The 20,903-nt window shown below is 38.3% G+C and overlaps 1 protein-coding gene across 5 annotated transcripts in view; it reads left to right on the top strand.

Annotated features, from left to right (window-relative positions):
• The window catches only part of AHI1 (Abelson helper integration site 1), a 217,191-nt gene that overhangs the window by 39,748 nt on the left and 156,540 nt on the right, over positions 1–20,903 (top strand). For all 5 annotated transcript variants that reach the window (XR_008698351.1, XM_055535697.1, XM_055535700.1 and 2 more), the window contains exons 10-13: positions 4,261–4,446; positions 6,013–6,165; positions 12,185–12,317; positions 15,607–15,730. Coding sequence is in view for 4 of the 5 variants with exons in the window: in XM_055535697.1 (XP_055391672.1) it covers positions 4,261–4,446; positions 6,013–6,165; positions 12,185–12,317; positions 15,607–15,730 (596 nt within the window). In the remaining variant the exon portion in view is untranslated. The remainder of the gene's footprint in view (positions 1–4,260; positions 4,447–6,012; positions 6,166–12,184; positions 12,318–15,606; positions 15,731–20,903) is intronic.

The following is a 20,903-nucleotide window of genomic DNA, read 5'->3' as shown; positions in this document are numbered from 1 at the left end:
AAGGAGTTAGGATAAGGAGGTAAGATTGCTGTGGTGAAGAGGTATTAATTCAAACTCAAATGATGCTCATTCAGATTCTTAGATATTTGTTCAGTGCTTAGATGTGTGCCAGATACACTTTATGCTCTGGGGACCCAGCATTGAAAAAGACACACACAGGCCTGCCCACATTTATTCAACTCAACAAATTATTTATTGAACCTTTTCTATGTGCCAGCCACTGTTCTATTCAGTGAACAAAGAAGATAAATTCCTTGACCTCATGGGCTTCATATTCTAGCAAGAAAACAGGCATAAAACAGTTGATCATAGAGCTTAGCATTTATTATAATTTTTATGAATACTATCAAGATGATGAAAGCATCTGTGGTATCAGGTAAAGGTCTCCTACAGAAAGGACATTGAACCTGATCATGAGCTGGATGGCAGGAATGAGAAAGAGAGTTCTTGGTTGGGTGCAGAGTATGCAAAGACCCTGATGTTGTAAGGAGCAAGGAATACCTCGATAACCGAAAGAAGGCCACTGAGAATGAAGGACAGAGACTGAGGGAGAAAACGGTGTCCGGAGAGCTTGCTGAGGTAGACAGGGCCTTGGTTACACAAGGTCTTCGAGCCCAAGCCATTATAGCAACTAGCCACCATTATAGACTTTAAAGAGTAATGGGAAGCCATTTAACGATTTTAAATAAAAGAGTGAAATAATCTGATTTATTTTTTATAAAGCTTACTTTGCTGGGTAGAGAATGAATTAGAGAGATCAGAAATGTAGATACTGGAAATCAAAGTAGAAACTTCTTGCTGTAGTCTAGGTATAAAATGAAGGTATCTTTGACTAGGATGTTTCAACAGAGATGAAACATATGGATAGATTGATGTTTTAAAAGGGTAAATTTTAATTTCATAATTTTTTTATTTCTGACTTCGAACATAAATTTGAGTTGTAAGAAGTCTTGAGTAATTAACCTGTTGTGTATTATCTTATAAAATTTTTCCATTTGTGCATCCATTCATTCAACAAATATTTACTAAATGTCTGTGAATTGCCAGGCACTCTTTTAAATATAGGGTATTTGTAGATAAATTAGACATTGTCCTGGCCCTCCAGTTCAGTTTCTATGTAAACGTATTGCCCGTATGATTGTGTGCTATGGAGCAGACGCTGTGAAAACCCAGATGAGACACTTAGTCCATGCTGAAGTTTAGAGGCTTTAAAAGAGGTGCAGTCTGCTTGCTGAATGGCAGCAGATTGACTGTGGTGAGGAAGTCATTAATTCTAGAGTGGTTTTAGAATCCCTCTGTCCATTGTACCTTCTAAAATCTCCCTTCTATAGCCTCTTATACCTTTTTCTAGACCCCATCTCATACTAAATCAAATAAATAAATAAAAACAAAAGACCAAAAAGGGTCCCATTCACAGAGTGAATGAACATTGCCACCTTGTGGTCTTATTAGAAACTGCTTTCATTACTTTTATGCTACGGTCTGTGCAGAACTGCCCTATTTACTGTCAGTTGCACTTGGGAAACAATGTATTTCACAACATTTTATCTTTTAAGTGTTATACAAATTTTTATTTATTTATTCATGCAATCAGAAGTAAAGGGTACATTATTGTATGTGCGTCCTCTGTTGTAAACATATATATCTTTCATTAGACTGTAAGTTTTCAAGTCACTGGCAATTCTTTTGGGCCAATTTGTTGAACATATTTTAGTCTGTATTTTACCAAATCTCTTTGCATTTAATATATTACTCTTGAAATTCTCTATAATATCATTCCATGCATATGAATGGCACACAGAAAGTGCTCCATGAGTATCTACTGAGGGAATTAATAAATATATGGAAACTGACTAAAAAAACCTCATCTTTGAGAAAATAACATGAATCAGATTACAATGCACATGTTTTAATACCTGTACCATTGGTTCTAGGAATGTCCTAGGTAATTGTGAAGTTATCATAGTGATCCAAATGAACCCCAAAGAACTTTGTCCAGATATAAATGAGACTTTATCCTAATTCTCAGGTAGAGGCACTTTTGATTCTTTAAGCACATGTATATGACTAATCTGTTAAACTACAAAATAATAAAACCTTATTTATTCATGCTTCACATTCTATGGTTTGTAATCATAATGGCAGGATTTGGCTGAATCTTAGTTGTTTACTCATACTAAGCAGCATACTTGTATAAACAAAATTGGTTAGTGAATATTAAAACAACTTATGGAAAGTATGATTTAGAATCTGGGGAATAAATAACCTTCTAAAAATGATATTATTGCCTTATGATAAGCTTTAGGCAGATAGTACAGTTTATGAAAGGAATCATGAGTGCTTACTATTTAATGACTAAACATCTCAATTGCTCAGTTTGAAACTATTTTTTTATCCTTCTATTTCATAATGTCACCCCTCAGCTTACAACCTCCGTTGACTTTACATCCTCTCCTACAGGAGTAGGGAAAAGATGAGTTGTATTTTTGCTAACTTTTGTTTCTTTATTGATACCTTCTTCCTGAATGCAGTGCAAATCTGGGTTTTGCCTCAGCTAATAAAGCTTCTATTTGCCAAATTATTGAACATTTTCTAGTTCTTTTACCAGTCATGCTTATATGTGTAGTACCATGATTTTGAAGCTCTTGATACCTTGGTTTTTCTTGACACCATTTTTTCCTGATTTCCTTATCACGTTCCTTCAGTTTCCTTCCTGGTCTTCCACCTATCTCTTTAATATCAATCCTGCTCATGATTTCATCTGTAATCCACTTTTCTTAGACCCTGCTTTTCCTGCATATGCTTTAAAATTCAGACATTTCAGCTTGGGTCACCCATAGCTATCTGACTCCCCCAAACTGAACATCCTCCCTAAATCTCTTGCATCTTCCCTATCTGCTGCCTCATTTGGTAGCACCGCCATCTGCCCAGTCTCCCAGGCTTACCGCCTTAGCGCTGCCTTATCTGTTTTGGTAGCTACAAGTCATATGTGGCTGTTTGAATTCAAATTAATGAGCTAAAATTAAATGTAATTAAAATTTGATTTCCACAGTTGCCCTAGCCCCACTTCAAGTGCCCGACAGCCATAGTGACTAGTGGACACTGTCTTGCATGGCACAAGTTGAGAGCATGCCTGTCATCACAGAAAGTTCTGCTGGATGCACTACGTTAAGCGTCTTTCTTGGCTCTTCCCCGTTTACTTTCCAAGTTGCACGATCAGTAACAGTTATTAAATGTTCCCTGTACTCTGTCCCTTCCTACTCTTCCAGTTTGTCACCTCCATGTTCTGCCTGAACTGCTGCAGAAGCTCTCAGCTGTCTCTACTAATTTGTAAAGGACACAAAGGTTAACAGAGGTATTTTCTACTTAACGGCCACAGTCTAGTGAAAGAGAACCTAATTTTGAGTTGGTGAGATAATTTTTCTCCTAAGAATGTCCACTTATTTAGCTTAAACGTATGTTGCCTTGTTTAATAGCTTTTTAAATTGAATAGACCTTTTTAAGAAGGTGGACCAAAAACATTTTAAAAACATAATATGGAGCCCTCTTTTAGAATAATTTTGACTTTTTGAAAGTCTAACCATGAAATTTTACCAGTAAAAATACTCATGTTGAACAAATGGGAAATTTGTTTCTGTGTTTAAATAATATGCATTTTAATCTTTATCAGTATTGTTACAGACAGATGTATGTTGATCACCTAATTTGTACAAAGTAACACCTGCCACAGTAATGTTAATGCTTTACCAATGGTCTGAAGTTGTATAGGGGGAAAGACAGCTCTTAGGATGTCTTTTGGAGAAGGCAATGGCAACCCCACTTCAGTACTCTTGCCTGGAAAATCCCATGGGCGGAGGAGCCTGGTAGGCTGCAGTCCATGGGGTCGCGAAAAATCGGACACGACTGAGCAACTTCACTTTCACTTTTCACTTTCATGCATTGGAGAAGGAAATGGCAACCCACTCCAGTGTTCTTGCCTGGAGAATTCCAGGGACGGGGGAGCCTGGTGGGCTGCCGTCTATGGGCTCACACAGAGTCAGACATGACTGAAGCGACTTAGCAGGATGTCTTTTCGGTTACCTTGTCAAAATGATCTGAAACTGTGCTTAACCAACTGTGTCACTGTTCTTTGCTTTACAAATCTGAGGAACTTCAGCATGCCATATTAATCTTTTTAAAATGAATTTTTGACTGTCTACGGTTGGTTTATTGGGCATCTTTTCAATGAAAGTAACGTTTCATTTGAATTCTCATTTTAAGCTTCTAGGAGCCAATGGAAATGTAAACATCAATTCAAAACTTCGCTTGCAACTGTATTACCCACCTACTAAGCCTCGATCCCAGTCAAACGTCGTTGAGGTTTTTGAGTGGTGGTCAAAATGTCCAAGAAATCATTATCCATCAACGCTGTATGTAACTGTAAGAGGATTGAAAGTTCCAGAATGTGTAAGTTAATAGCACATGCAAAAAATATATCTTCTGTTGTTGAGATTAAAGGGTGGGTGATGGTTTCTATTTCTATACAGATAAAAACTTTAGAATTATTTTAATAGATAGCTGAAGTAGAAAAGAAACTTCAGAGATTATATATTAAGCCTGTAATAGCTGATACTATACTAAAAATAATGCTAATCTTTAAATATTAAAGATAAAAGAATGACTTAATGTGTGGTGGTGGTTTAGTCACTAAGTCGTGTCTGACTCTTGTGACCCCATGGACTGTAGCCCGCCAGGCACATCTGTCCATGGGGTTCTCCAGGCAAGAATACTGGAGTGGGTTGCCATTTCCTTCTCCAGGGGATCTTCCCAACCCAGGAATCTAACCCAGGGCTCCTGCATTGCAGGCAGATGACTTAATGTGGAAATTGACAAACAGGACCAGACAGTAAATAGTTTCAGCTTTGCAGGCTATGCAGCCTCTCTCACAGCTACTCAACCTAAAGTGAAAGTAGCTACGTACACATATGTAGATGATAACCAAACAGATGGTTTTGGATGTGTTTGAATAAAACTTTATTTGCAAAAATGTCATTGGGCTACATTTAGATCATAGCTTGCAGATTTTTTACACTATTATTCAAATAATCAACAAGTAATGTTTCTACTTCTGTTGTATACAGATTAAAATTATGAGTATCTTAGCAAACATTTGTCCTAAAATGAGGTGAAACTTTTGCTTTTGTCTCATTGATACAAAACATTTCAGGCCATTCTGCATATTCTGTATTGATATAAACTGTGACCACAGTGTTGGTTTTCATTGATTTGAATGGAATTAAATCTATTTTAAGAAATGGAGGATTTAAAAACATTAGGTCTTTATGTTATGATCTTAAAGCCAGAGATTCCATAGTGCAATTCCAGAGCTATAATATAACATCTGGTAGGTATTGGTGAAGAGGTAGAAACAAAGGGACAGCGTGACTACAACTGTTTCGTTGGAGTTCTGTTTTAGCCTTTCCCTCTTTTAAGGCTTTTAGGTTTAAGACTGTAATTTCAAGCAACTTTCATTTTATTTAAAGTGATAGTGAAAGTTGTTTCATCATCTCCAACTCTTTGTGAATCCATGGAGTATACAGCCCATGGAATTCTCCAAGCTAGAATACTGTAGTGGGTAGCCTTTCCCTTCTCCAGGGGATCTTCCCAACCCAGGGATCGAACCCAAGTCTCCCACATTGCAGGTGGATTCTTAACCAGCTGAGCCACAAGGGAAGCCCAAGATTACTAGAGTGGGTAGCCTATCCCTTCTCCAGCAGATCTTCCCAACCCAAGAATCGAACTGGGGTCTTCTGCATTGCAGGCGGATTCTTTACCAACTGAGCTATCAGGGAAGCCCATTCATTTTATTTTATTTAAATAGTGTACAAATAAAAGTAGAATTTTTTCTGGATTACATTTTGAAACATTTTCATATTATACTGTTTGTTTCAATATTTTAAAAGCCATATATGCTAGAAAAGAGAAAAAGATTAACATGATACATACATTTTCTCATTTTCTGTACATACTTAGGTAAAGCCATCTTACCGTTCTATGATGGCTCTTCAGGAAGAAAAGGGTAAACCAGTGTTCTGTGAGCGACACCATGAGCCAAGTTCAGTGGACACGGAGCCTGGATTAGAAGATTCAAAGGAAGTGGTGAAGTGGAGACGGTTGCCTGGGCAGGTGAGTGTTCACTGACACTGGATTCATTTAGATATTTATTTTAAAATGCGCCATCAGCTCCTAGGGTAAATAGCTTGCTACTTAAAGCTTTCAGGTTATCCTTGTTTTTAGCCATGATCTTGTCTGCCTATTACTTCATTTGGTAAATAATAATAGAGTGCCTAGCGGGTACATACGGATATTATCTTAAGTTCTTTGGGGTTATGGAGAGTTTTATTAGTTTGCCAGAGCTGCCATAAGAAATATCACAGACAGGTTGGCTTAATCAATAGAAATGTATTTTCTCGTAATTCTGGAGGCTGGAAGTCCCAGATTAAGAGTTGGCAGGCTGGTTTATGCTGAGGCCTTTCTCCTTGGCTGGCAGATGGCTGCCATCTTGCTGCTTCTTTGTGGTCTTTTCTCTGTACGTGTACATCCCTGGTGTCTCATCTTCTTCTTATTAGGCTACGGCTCCCCCTAGCAACCTCATTTTAGCTTAATCTGCTCTGTAAAGACCTTGTATCCAAATACTGTTACAGTCTGAGGTACTGGGCTTAGGGCTTCAACAGAGGAATGTAGGGGGACACAGTTCAGGCCATAAATCGACAGTTTTTAGATTCATGAAATTCTCAGTCCCTGGCTTCTTCCTGAATCACATTTTGATAGACAGGTATATGTATATCCTTTTACCAGAAGTTGAGCAGTATTTAAGTTTTCACTAAAATTTTTTTGTACTTGGCTATCATATTTTGCGGTGGCAAGAAGCATTACTGGTGAAGTTTTGCCAGTTGTATTTGTTTCTGTAAAGAGTGGAGTGGTTCATTTTATAGACTCAGTATATACATAAGAGTGACTATTTTCCTAGACTTTTTCACGTTCTGTTTTGCATCATATTTAATTTTCTTTTTGAGGCCAATTTTACAGATACATCTTAAAGTCACTTTTAAACACTTTACACATAATAATATGGAGAGATAATACTTAGACTGTGCCCTTGGGGACCTTTCACATCAGTTGGGAACATGGGAGTTACTGTGCTGTTCACTAACAGGTATTCTGCAAAGAACTCTTCAGGAAATATAGATATAAAAATAATTGTTTAGATGAGCAGTTCTCAAAAGTGTGATTTAGGCACTGCTGGGAGTCCTCAGACCCTTTCAAGGGATCTGTTGAAGTTAGTCTATTTTCAGAATAAGATCATAATAATTCTAATGATTCTGTAATGATTTAATCTGTCTTTTTAACTTTCATTCTCTCACAAGACTTTCATTCTCTCACACTGGAGTTTTCCAGAGGCTAAATGATATCTGATATCACAAGAGGGTGAATGCAGAAGCAGTTTTGCTTTTATTAAGCAAATCCAGCTACCATTTATTAAGCCAGATATTGAAAAGATTAGCAAAAATTTAGAGCAGTTCCATTTTATGAAATCTTTCATGAAAAGAAATTATGTTAACATTTAATGGACTTGCTCTGTTATTTTTTAAATGATTAACAAATGGTTTTTTAATTTCTTAGTTTTAATTTCTAATATGGTAAATATCTGTAGATCTAGCCACATTTGGGGATCCTCAAAAAAATTTTAAGACTGTAAAACACCCTGAAATGAAAGCAGTTTGAGGATTTCTGATACATAAATGGTGATCTGGAGTGGTGGAAGAAGGGTTCATACAACAGGTTGGCGGAGCCTATGACAAACTTTAGAGTGGTCAAGTTAGGAGTGAGTGAAGAGCACAGGGAAGAGTATTTCACATTGGGGCAATGTTAAAAATAAATGGGAAAGCACCTGTTGTATTCCTCAGACACTCAAAGCTTGGTGGGCAGGAAATGCGAGTTTTTGTAAGAGGTCAAGTGGTAATGATGGAGTAGGCCCGCACTCTGAAGTGGCTTAAATGGTGGGTAGCCTAATATTTGATTATGTGGGGCTGAGGAAAAGTGGGAGGTTTCAGGTGAGAAGGAAGCGTGATAACAATTGTATTTTAGGACAAATTAACAGTTTGTCCCAGTGCTGGCAATGGCATGTAGTGGACCTTGAAATAGGATACATCCGAATGAGAGGAAGGTGGCCGTTGCAGTCATTGATGTGTGAGGTGAGAAGGATCCAACCTTGGGATGCTGGTGGCAAAAGTGAGAAATGCGACATGAATACGAAAGGAGAAAAGACCTAGTGTGACTGAGTGACTGACAAAGTAGTAAAGAAGTGGAGAGTTGAGGGTGTTGAGGCCCTTTGTTGCTGTTATTAAATGTTCATCAGATGCGTCTTCTGAGTATAGTGTCTTACTCTGGGAATGCAAGTTAAATGATGGTGTCTTTAGTGTTTTGGCTTTAGTGATGAGGCATAGTTTTCCTTAACTACACCGCCTCCTCTACGAGCAGCAGTAAATGATTATGAAACCTGCTAACTTTTCCTTCAATTTTTGACCTCTTTTTATCCTCCTCTCCCTTTTCTAAATCATCTGGATGGAAAGATGGTATCTGGTACATTATTGACATCTAATAGATGTCTGTTGAATTTTTCACCTTTCTAGTAGCTGCTCATAATTCTGCCTCTTCATATTGCTGCTAAATTGTGATGCTACTTGTGAGAACCTGGTTCCTGTCTAGAAAGCAGGTCCTTGAGTCAATAGTCTTTGACTGAGCTGAGCTTAACCCTCTGAATAATACTTACTAGCTGTATATAGTACTAGAAGTTACTCACAGGTTTGCTGTGATGAATATGTGTGCATGTGCGCTCAGTCACTCAGTAGTGTTTGACTCTTTGCCATCCCATGGACTGTAGCCCACCACATTTCTCTGTCCATGGGATTTTCCAGGCAAGAATACTGGAGTGGGAAGCTATTTCCTAACTCCAGGCCATCTTCCCAACCCAGGGATTGAACCCGCGTCTCCTGTGTCTCCTGCACTAGCAGGCGGATTCCTTATCACTGAACCACCTGGGAAGCTCATGATGAATATATAAAAAGATATTTGTAGTAAAAGTACCACATTCATGGCATATCATAAGGGCCAAATATACATTTTGAATAATAAGAAAGAAATACAGGAACTAAGGCTCACCAAAGTTTTAAAGAAGTAGAATTAGGACAAGTAAAAGCAAGTAGTATTTTCTACAATACATATCAATACTCAAAAAGTTTTGGTTTCATCTGGTAATAAGGAATGAAAACATAAAAATGATGAAGGAATTTTAATAAAAATAGTGAATGAGAAATCAATAGGAAGTGATTGATTTACTCCAAAAATGCATTTTGGAAGGCTGTACAAATGATGGTTATTTAAGAGAAAAAAGAAAGAATGAATATTTATACATCCTGGACTTCAGCTTGGTCTGTATGTCATCTGTAGACTCAGGACAAGTTTATGGTTCCACAAAAATCACCTATTAGTTGCTGTCATGAAAGAAGGGCGTGACACATATTCCCTTTTGCGGCTATATGAAAATAATCTGGTAGTGACAGCTTTAGAGTATCAGATCTTGAAATTTTGTGTTCATCTTTTAGGTGAATAATGCCAGTTAGGCATGGGGTATCAGATCAGTCGTGTCCGACTCTTTGCCACCCCATGAATCGCAGCACACCAGGCCTCCCTGTCCATCACCAACTCCCGGAGTTCACTCAGACTCACGTCCATCGAGTCAGTGATGCCATCCAGCCATCTCATCCTCTGTCGTCCCCTTGTCCTCCTGCCCCCAATCCCTCCCAGCATCAGAGTCTTTTCCAATGAGTCAACTCTTCGCATGAGGTGGCCAAAGTACTGGAGTTTCAGCTTCAGCATCAGTCCTTCCAAAGAAATCCCAGGGCTGACCTCCTTCAGAATGGACTGGTTGGATCTCCTTGCAGTCCAAGGGACTCTCAAGAGTCTTCTCCAACACCACAGTTCAAAAGCATCAATTCTTTGGCACTCAGCCTTCTTCACAGTCCAACTCTCACATCCATACATGACCACTGGAAAAACCATAGCCTTGACTAGACGAACCTTTGTTGGCAAAGTAATGTCTCTGCTTTTGAATATGCTATCTAGGTTGGTCATAACTTTCCTTCCAAGGAGTAAGCGTCTTTTAATTTCATGGCTGCAATCACCATCTGCAGTGATTTTGGAGCCCAGAAAAATAAAGTCTGACACTGTTTCCACTGTTTCCCCATCTATTTCCCCTGAAGGGGTGGGACTGGATGCCATGATCTTCGTTTTCTGAATGTTGAGCTTTAAGCCAACTTTTTCACTCTCCACTTTCACTTTCATCAAGGGGCTTTTGAGTTCCTCTTCACTTTCTGCCATAAGGGTGGTGTCATCTGCATATCTGAGGTGATTGATATTTCTCCCGGCAATCTTGATTCCTGTTTGTGTTTCTTCCAGTCCAGCCTTTCTCATGATATACTCTGCATATAAGTTAAATAAACAGGGTGACAATATATAGCCTTGATGTACTCCTTTTCCTATTTGGAACCAGTCTGTTGTTCCATGTCTAGTTCTAAGTGTTGCTTCCTGACCTGCATACAAATTTCTCCAGAGGCAGATCAGGTGGTCTGGTATTCCCATCTCTTTCAGAATTTTCCACAGTTTATTGTGATCCACACAGTCAAAGGCTTTGGCATAGTCAAGAAAGCAGAAATAGATGCTTTTCTGGAACTCTCTTGCTTTTTCCATGATCCAGCGGATGTTGGCCATTTGATCTCTGGTTCCTCTGCCTTTTCTAAAACCAGCTTGAACATCAGGAAGTTCACGGTTCACATATTGCTGAAGCCTGGCTTGGAGAATTTTGAGCATTACTTTACTAGTGTGTGAGATGAGTGCAATTGTGTGGTAGTTTGAGCATTCTTTGGCATTGCCTTTCTTTGGGATTGGAATGAAAACTGACCTTTTCCAGACCTGTGGCCACTGCTGAGTTTTCCAAATTTGCTGGCATATTGAGTGCAGCACTTTCACAACATCATCTTTCAGGATTTGAAAGAGCTCAACTGGAATTCCATCACCTCCACTAGCTTTGTTCATAGTGATGCTTTCTAAGACCCACTTGACTTCACATTCCAGGATGTCTGGCTCTAGGTCAGTGATCACACCATCGTGATTATCTGGGTCATGAAGATCTTTTTTGTACAGTTCTTCTGTGTATTCTTGCCATGTCTTCTTAATATCTTCTGCTTCTGTGAGGTCCATACCATTTCTGTCCTTTATCGAGCTCATCTTTGCATGAAATATTCCTTTGGTATCTCTAATTTTCTTGAAGAGATCCCTAGTCTTTCCCATTCTGTTGTTTTCCTCTATTTCTTTGCATTGATCGCTGAAGAAGGCTTTCTTATCTCTTCTTGCTATTCTTTGGAACTCTGCATTCAGATGTTTATAGCTTTCCTTTTCTCCTTTGCTTTTCGCTTCTCTTCTTTTCACAGCTATTTGTAAGGCCTCCCCAGACAGCCATTTTGCTTTTTTGCATTTCTTTTCCATGGGAATGGTCTTGATCCCTGTCTCCTGTACAATGTCACGAACCTCATTCCATAGTTCATCAGGCACTCTATCTATCAGATCTCGGCCCTTAAATCTATTTCTCACTTCCACTGTATAATCACTCTTGCCATTTCTTGTTTGACCACTTCCAGTTTGCCTTGATTCATGGACCTGACATTCCAGGTTCCTATGCAATGTTGCTCTTTACAGCATCGGACCTTGCTTCTATCACCAGTCACATCCACAGCTGGGTATTGTTTTTGCTTTGGCTCCATCCCTTCATTCTTTCTGGTAGTGACAGCTTTAGAGTATCAGATCTTGAAATTTTGTGTTCATCTTTTAGGTGAATAGTGCTAGTTAGGCATGGGGTATAAATTCACTCAATTTTATGGAGAATTAAAACTGATTGTCTGCTTTGAAAGTGAAGTAATTTACTATGCTTTTCCATCATTCTGCTTACTTGCTTTCCTCCTCCTCTGCCTCACAGTAAAGGGACCTTTCAAAAAACCAGAAACGGCACCAGCTACAATAATTGAAATCAACAACTAGCTTTCATATTTAATGTTTCTTCATCTGTATTTGTAAAATGTATGTTTTACAGGCCTGCCGTATCCCAAACAAGCACCTCTTCTCACTAAATGCAGGAGAGCGAGGATGCTTTTGTCTTGCTTTCTCCCACAATGGAAGAATATTAGCAGCAGCCTGTGCCAGCCGGGATGGATATCCAATTATTTGTGAGTAATGATCCTATCTGTTTAGTCTAATATTAGACTATGAGAGGATTTTTTTTTAATACATTGAAATTTTAATTTGTCATCCACCCATACTACTGAATTAAAATAGATTTCCTCAAGTAAAGTCACAATTCTTTTTTAATAATTTACACTATACAGTATATGTCCAGGAATAAAAATGAGAATGATTAAATGAAGGATAATAAATTTTTTTAAATATTCAAGAGGTACTCTTTGTGTATTTTCTATTTTAAGTATAGAAATTTGGCAGCATGTAGGATTAATAAATCTCTTGAGGAATTTTAGTCCAATTTTAGTCCTTTGATAATAATGAGAATTTGGTTATGAAAGCCCTCAAATTTGTTATGTACTAAGACAGTAAAAATTGGCTCAGGAATACCAATGAGGAATTTTAATTTTAGTAAATCAGCAGAGAGTCCAAAGACCTACTCTTAAAGTACCTTTAAAAAATGGAGAAACCACGTTGACAAGTTATTTCTGTAACATTAGAGATGTTTTTTCAGTGGGTATTCATGCTCTTCTAGTCATAGAGGCATGAAATACTTTCCCTTCTTGTTAATGGTGAAAACCAGCTCACCTCAGCAGGCAGTAGCCAGCTTTTCATAGGCATCTGCCCCAAGCACTGACTTTGAGTTTCTCTCAGCTTCACAGTTTATTATTCCGGGGCTGATTGGCTCTTTTTTTCAGCAAGGACTCATAATTGGCTTGATTATCAGCTATTAAGTAAATATTCCTCCTCGTGAAATGTTCACTTTAGATGTACAAAGTTATCATGTAGTTTGATTATGACTATGCTATTCTGCTATCGTTAACATTCACTAAAAGCTATGCATTGGGGAAAAAAAGATTCTAAAGAAAACATACCCCCAGAGTATTAATAGTGATTTTTTTTTTCCACTATGCACTGGGCAGTGAAAGAATTATTTTCATTCTGATATACGTTTTTAACATTTCCAGAATAAATATGTGTTACTTCGTGCTTTAAGAAAGACTTGAATTTAGATATACCAACTACTGCTTGAATCTGAAAAAATTTTTTAAAAAGGAAGAATCTTTGTCTTTGGTTTTTGATTATGATGTATCTGCCTGGAATTCATTCAGCTCATAGGATATACGTACAGATTAATGTTTTTCACAAACTTGGGAAGTTTTTCTTCTTTATTTCTTCAAATGTTATTTCTGCCCCCTTCTGTTTCTTGTCTTCTTCTGAGACTCCCATCATTTCTGTGTTGGTGCACTTGATGGTATGCAACAGATCTCTGCACCTTTATTCATTTTCCTTCATTTTTTTCTTTCTGCCCCTCCGACTACGTAATCTTAATTGAATTGTCTTCACATTTAGCGATTATTCTGACAGTTCATATCTGCTGTTGAGGCCCTCTAGTGAATTGTTTATTATTTCAGTTATTGTACTTTTCAACTCTAGAATTTCTACTTGATCTTTTTTTTTATAACCTCTATCTATTAATTGGTAAGAAATAATTCTCACACCTTCGTTCTTTAGATGTGGTTTTCTTTAGTTCTTTGAACATACTTTTAAGAAAGGATTTAAAGTATTTAACTAGGTGTCATAGACAGTTTCTGTTGACTGCTTTTTTTTCCTGTTTGTGGCCATACTTTCCTGTTTTGTGTATATGTGTGTGTCTCCCTTGAAAACTGAATATTTTAAATATTATAACGTTGCAACTCTGGAAATCAGGTTCCCTTACTTACCCGCCTCCATCTGCCCACCTGGGATCTGTTGTTGTTATCTGTATAGTTATTTTCCTAGTTTTTATTCCTTGTGAGGTGCTACCCCTGGAGTTTTTGTCTTGCTAGCTTGGTGGTCAGTTGATGGTTAGAGAGGGATTTTTAAATATCCTTGAGTAAACAGGTCTCTGCGCCAGTGCCAAAGGGAGCTGTGTGTGTGTATGTGTGTGTGTGTTGGGATAGGTTTCCAGTGCTAAAGTAGAGAGTTTACAACTTCACCTTAGCCTTCACTTTCTGTTTGCATGGAGCTTCCCCAGGGCAGTCACAGTAAGATACAAGGCCTTTCAGGTCTGTCTTGCACATGTATGTGCACAGCCTTTGATGTGTGTGTGTTCTTCTCAATTCCCTGGAATATACTGGAGCTTTTCAAAGTACCCTATGGCCATCTCATTCCCAATATTTCCTTTTAAGTTCTTTGATCAGCTTCTTCTACCTGGTATCACTGCCTCAGAGGGCCACACTACTGATTATTTTATGCACCCCAGGGTTAGGACTCTTCATCCAGAGCATGCTCAGAACCAGGTCAGATAAAGCCAGGCCCTGAGAATGGAGCCTTGCAGGAAGCTGCCAGATTGTCTAACAGTTTTGTCTTGGGGATGGGCTTTGGAGGTCTTTAGGCCTTTTCTGCCCCATCTCATAGATGTGAGGCTACTATTCTTTGTAGTTTCAAGGCTGTTGGTTTTCAAGGCTACTCTGGAGCTTGGGAAAGGAGAATGGGAACAGGACAACTTAAAACACCACAGAGCTCACTGTTGTTGCCAATATTCATATGTTTTTCTTTAGTAAAATGCTCCTCAGGTTGTTATAAGCCTTTAATTCCCAAAATTTTGAAAAAGTTAATCTTGACAATTTTTTCCAGTGTTCTCGTTGCTTTTATGGGGGAGCAGATTTTCCAAGGTCTTTATTTTGCTATAGCAGAAGTTCTTCTGTACATAGTATTTTAAATAGCAGTTGGTTTTACCACTAGGTGGAAGTAGAGACTTGGAAATTGTTCTGTGTTGTTAGAAGGTTTTACTGTATACATAACATAACAATACCACAATGCCTTGTTTTTCAGATTAAATTAGAATTTTTCTCTCACAGTAGCCGAGTTTAAGTTTCTCATTGCTTCGAATAGTTAAATTTTGCTTTAAATTTGATTGATTTTCAGATAAAGTAATACTTTATTCATAAAAGCCCAAATTACAGAATCTTTGAAGTGAATTATAATTTAAAAGTTATCTGTTTGATAAGTTGATTATCAAAGATTATTAGGATTGCTTTGAAAAGAGATCAGAATAATTGTTAATTGTAGCATATTATAAAATTTTAGATGTTTAAGTTCTTGTATCTAAAGCAATTGAAATCTTACTTTTAAGTAGATTTTGACCTTTTTTCATACTGAAAATGTTTTTGGTGATAATATTCTATAGACAGTGCTTACCTTATGTTCAAATTATTATAAATTATGAGTTTTTATATTATTAAGTTAAGAATCCTCTGTCTGGAAACTTACTAATTTGGGGAATATTTTCATTAGTATATGAAATTCCTTCTGGACGTTTCATGAGAGAATTGTGTGGCCACCTCAACATCATTTATGATCTCTGCTGGTCAAAAGACAATCGTTACATTCTTACTGCATCATCTGATGGCACTGCCAGGTTAGTACACTTCAGAAGCACTCACTGCTGTGTATGCTTTTTGTTGTTCAGTCACTAAGTTGTGTCCGACTCTTTGAAACCGCATGGATTGCAGCATGCCGGGCTTCCCTGTCGTTCAGTGTCTCCTGGATACTCCTGGATGCTCAAACTCAAGTCCATTGTCAGTGATGCTATCTAACTGTCTCATCCTCTGTGTGTGCTGCATGCCCTCAAAGAGAGTAAATAGAATGTAAAGTGATATAACTGCTCTTATGCTTCAATTATGTCTTTCTTATCAAGGGACTGTCATAAATATGCATCATACAGACTCACTGATTAAATAAGTTATGAAAACTTGTTCCTAAACACATGCTGTTAAATATATTTCATTTATATGATATACAGTGTTCCTAATCCTCAGTCTTTAAATGGTCATTTTGTACAGTTTTGATTAATACTTTGAAGTTATTAAACAACTGAGATTTTTTTTCCTGGAATACAAGCTGTTGATGGCAGGGATTCCATCTGTACTGTTTAGCTGGATCCAGAGACCAAGACATGGTGCTGCTCAATGCATAATGTAGGGTCAGTAAATGAATATGCATCTTGCATTTTAAGAGTGTAATAGATTTTCAAATATTTGCATTTTTCAGAATGTCAGTCTTAAAATAATTTAACCCCTTCCAATTTAATAAGTAGTAGTGTTAGTCGCCCAGTCGTGTCTGACTCTTTGCGACCCTATGGACTGTAGCCCACCAGGCTCCTCTGTGCATGGGATTCTCCAGGTAGGAATACTAGAGTGGGTCACCATGCCCTTCTCCAGGGGATCTTCCCGACTTAGGAATCAAACCTGGTCTCCTGCAGTGTAGGTAGATTCTTTACTGTTAGAGCCACCGGAGAACTAGAAGCCTACGATTAATCCCTCTTAGCAATATCTTCAATAACCCATCTGGTTTCTTGTTCTTTCAAGTGTAACCATTCTGCCTGATGCCAAGCTATGCAAGAGAAAAAGGCACAACCTTGGTAAGACCTTGACTATGGATTTGAGAGTTGTAAAATCCATAAATTCTCATCTCTGCTGAACAGTCCTTTTGCTTACGTTTATTTAGCTATTTTTTTCTTATTCCTCTAGCAACAGATCCAACCAAATCTTACCATGCTTCAAGTTCTTTGCACAATCTTAAGTTCTCTATACAGTCTTTCCACTTTCATTAACTGACTACCTTCAATTTACAGTGTAATGTAACCTGACATGAAATTCCTGTATTTCTCTCTGGTTTACCACCTAATATCCATAAATTTGGGCTTCCCAAGTGGTAAAAAGCCCACCTGCCAATGCAAGAGACATAAGGGGTGTGGGTTCAATCCCTTGGTGGGGAAGATCCCCTGAGGAAGGGAATGGCAACCCACTCCAGTATTCTTGCCTGGGAAATCCCATGGACAAAGGAGCCTGGCAGGCTACAGTCCATAGTGTCGTAAAGAGTTGGACATGACTGAAGTGACTTCGCACACACATTCATAAATTTACCCGTGTGTATCTCTATTCATGTCTCTTAACAAAGAGATATGGGTCCCCACGATCCTTTATTCAGTGTGTTCTGTGGTTTGGTGTGCTTATCCTGCTCTCTCTTATCTTTTTCAGCTTTGAATCTCACTTATATGCTAATAACTTCAAGCTCCTTCTCTTTTTCAAATTCAGCTATTAACACACTTCTGCCTGGATTGTCCAGTGGTACCGCAAATCCAAATCTGAAATCACCAAATTTTGTTTTCTGTTTTTAACCTTCATATAGTTTTTGTTTTGTTTGTTTTGTTCTTTTTTTTTTTTAATTTAAATATTTAAAAAATTTTACTATGTTGTATTGGTTTCTACCATATAAATCAGCCACAATTATACATACATCCCCTCCTTTCTTAGGTTCCCTCCTCTCCTGCATTCCATCCCTCCAGGTCATCACACAGCACCAGACTGGGCTCCCTGTGCTACAAAGCAACTTCTCACCAGCTAGCCATCTTACACATAGTGTATCTATGTTGATGGTACTTGTTCTACTCTTTCCCTCTCCACCATGGCCACAAGTCCATTCTCTGCATCTCCAAATTTTTAAATGCATCTCCTTATCTACCCTGCCTCCCAAGCTGGGAACTCAGAGTAATGCTATTCATCTTTCTTTCTCACATCTAAGTAGTTCTAAAGTGTATCAATTTTCCTTCCTAAAAGGCTCACATTCTGTCACATTCTTTCTGTCTTCACTGCTGTTGCCTTAATTCAAGCCCTTGTTATCTTTTTGCTTCAACTGTTGCTGCTTAAGCTTTGCCAGTGTTCCCCCTCTAGCTCCTCCACCCCTGCTATGCTAAAATTCTTTCCAAAACCATCTTTCATAATGTCCTGACTTTAAAAAATCTTTGATTGCCACTGCCGTTTGAAAAATATTCCGGTTCCTTAGCACGGCATGACAGACATGGCCCTCACTGACCTCCCATTTTCTCCTGTGCACTTCCCATAGTACCCTCTGCCTCACTCACACAAACTTCTGAAACGCCCTTAACATCTCATCTTCTTTGGCATCTCCCTGTTACCTTATTGACTCTCCCTATGCTTCCTGCGCTTCTCCTCCCCTTCCTGCCCAACTCATTCACCCAGCAAACATCTAAGTGCTGTGGTAAGCCAAGGTGGGCTCATAGTCATCATTGAAGACCCAGCTCAGATTTTACCTTTCTTTTTTTATTTTAGATTTTACCATTTTTTGAAGTCAACTTGGATTTCCTCACATAACATATGTTGTATAAAGTATACTTTTTACTTTGTGTAGCTTTGGAGTTGATCCTAATTTAGGACTGTTTGCATCCTAAAAATACTACTGTGAAGGATTAATTGAGTGAAAAGAGAATCATTGTGGCTAGAAATAAAAAGATAGTGAGATTTTGAAAGAGATAAGGAATGCTTGCAGTGAATGAACTAAAGTCAAAAGGGAAAGAACCAGAGTTGCTAATGCTCCCAAGTGGCAAGAAGTTGGGTTTTTGGCCAGGTCTTCTGTCTTCCATTGAGGTCACCATCACCTGTTATTGTTAGCATCTTTTGAGTAACTGTTTTCCACTGGTTAGCTCTCTGCTAAATGGGTTTAATCTAAATCTCCGTCTTTAGTTATCTTCAGTAAAATTTGAGGGGAAAAAAAAAGAGCAGCAGCTCCCAATATAATCAGAAAAACTTGTCCATATGTGGGTGGGTGGGGTGGGTGAAGACGTTCAGTCGTGTCCGACTCTGCAACCCCATGGACTGTAGCCTACCAGGCTCCTCCCTCCATGGGATTCTCCAGGCAAGAGTACTGTCCATGTGTAATGGCTCCCAAATATACCAATGTGTTCTCACTCCATCCTCTCTTCACACCTACTGTTTTAACTTTGGTATATTCTTTTCTTTCCAAATTCAAATAATTTTTTTAATTTTATTTTATTTTTAAACTTTACATAACTGTATTAGTTTTGCCAAATATCAAAATGAATCCACCACAGGTGTACATGTGTTCCCCATCCTGAACCCTCCTCCCTCCTCCCTCCCCATACCATCCCTCTGGGTCGTCCCAGTGCACTAGTCCCAAGCATCCAGTATCGTGCATCGAACCTGGACTGGCAACTCGTTTCATACATGATATTTTACATGTTTCAATGCCATTCTCCCAAATCTTCCCACCCTCTCCCTCTCCCACAGAGTCCATAAGACTGTTCTATACATCAGTGTCTCTTTTGCTGTCTCGTACACAGGGTTATTGTTACCATCTTTCTAAATTCCATATATATGCGTTAGTATACTGTATTGGTGTTTTTCTTTCTGGCTCACTTCACTCTGTATAATAGGCTCCAGTTTCATCCACCTCATTAGAACTGATTCAAATGTATTCTTTTTAATGGCTGAGTAATACTCCATTGTGTATATGTACCACAGCTTGCTTATCCATTCATCTGCTGATGGACATCTAGGTTGCTTCCATGTCCTGGCTATTATAAACAGTGCTGCGATGAACATTGGGGTACACGTGTCTCTTTCCCTTCTGGTTTCCTCAGTGTGTATGCCCAGCAGTGGGATTGCTGGATCATAAGGCAGTTCTGTTTCCAGTTTTTTAAGGAATCTCCACACTGTTCTCCATAGGGGCTGTACTAGTTTGCATTCCCACCAACAGTGTAAGAGGGTTCCCTTTTCTCCACACCCTCTCCAGCATTTATTACTTGTAGACTTTTGGATCACCATTCTGACTGGCGTGAAATGGTACCTCATTGTGGTTTTGATTTGCATTTCTCTGATAATGAGTGATGTTGAGCATCTTTTCATGTGTTTGTTAGCCATCTGTGTGTCTTCTTTGGAGAAATGTCTATTTAGTTCTTTGGCCCATTTTTTGATTGGGTCATTTATTTTTCTGGAGTTGAGCTGTAGGAGTTGCTTGTATATTTTTGAGATTAGTTGTTTGTCAGTTGCTTCATTTGCTATTATCTTCTCCCATTCTGAAGGCTGCCTTTTCACCTTGCTAATAGTTTCCTTTACTAAAGACCTATATATAGAAAACTATAAAACACTGGTGAAAGAAATCAAAGAGGACACTAATAGATGGAGAAATATACCATGTTCATGGATTGGAAGAATCAATATAGTGAAAATGAGTATACTACCCAAAGCAATTTATAGATTCAATGCATTCCCTATCAAGCTACCAACAGTATTCTTCACAGAGCTAGAACAAATAATTTCCCAGTTTGTATGGAAATACAAAAAACCTCGAATAGCCAAAGCTATCTTGAGAAAGAAGAATGGAACTGGAGGAATCAACCTACCTGACTTCAGGCTCTACTACAAAGCCACAGTTATCAAGACAGTATGGTACTGGCACAAAGACAGAAATATAGATCAATAGAACAAAATAGAAAGCCCAGAGATAAATCCACGCACATATGGACACCTTATCTTTGACAAAGGAGGCAAGAATATACAATGGATTAAAGACAATCTCTTTAACAAGTGGTGCTGGGAAATCTGGTCAACCACTTGTAAAAGCATGAAACTAGAACACTTTCTAACACCATACACAAAAATAAACTCAAAATGGATTAAAGATCTCAACATAAGACCAGAAACTATAAAACTCCTAGAGGAGAACATAGGCAAAACACTCTCTGACATACATCACAGCAGGATCCTCTATGA

The sequence above is a fragment of the Bubalus kerabau genome, chromosome 9 (genome assembly GCF_029407905.1).
Source record: "Bubalus kerabau isolate K-KA32 ecotype Philippines breed swamp buffalo chromosome 9, PCC_UOA_SB_1v2, whole genome shotgun sequence".
Classification (NCBI taxonomy): Eukaryota; Metazoa; Chordata; class Mammalia; order Artiodactyla; family Bovidae; genus Bubalus; species Bubalus kerabau.
Note: the sequence above shows the minus strand (reverse complement) of the source record. Positions and strands in the feature narration are given on the sequence as shown.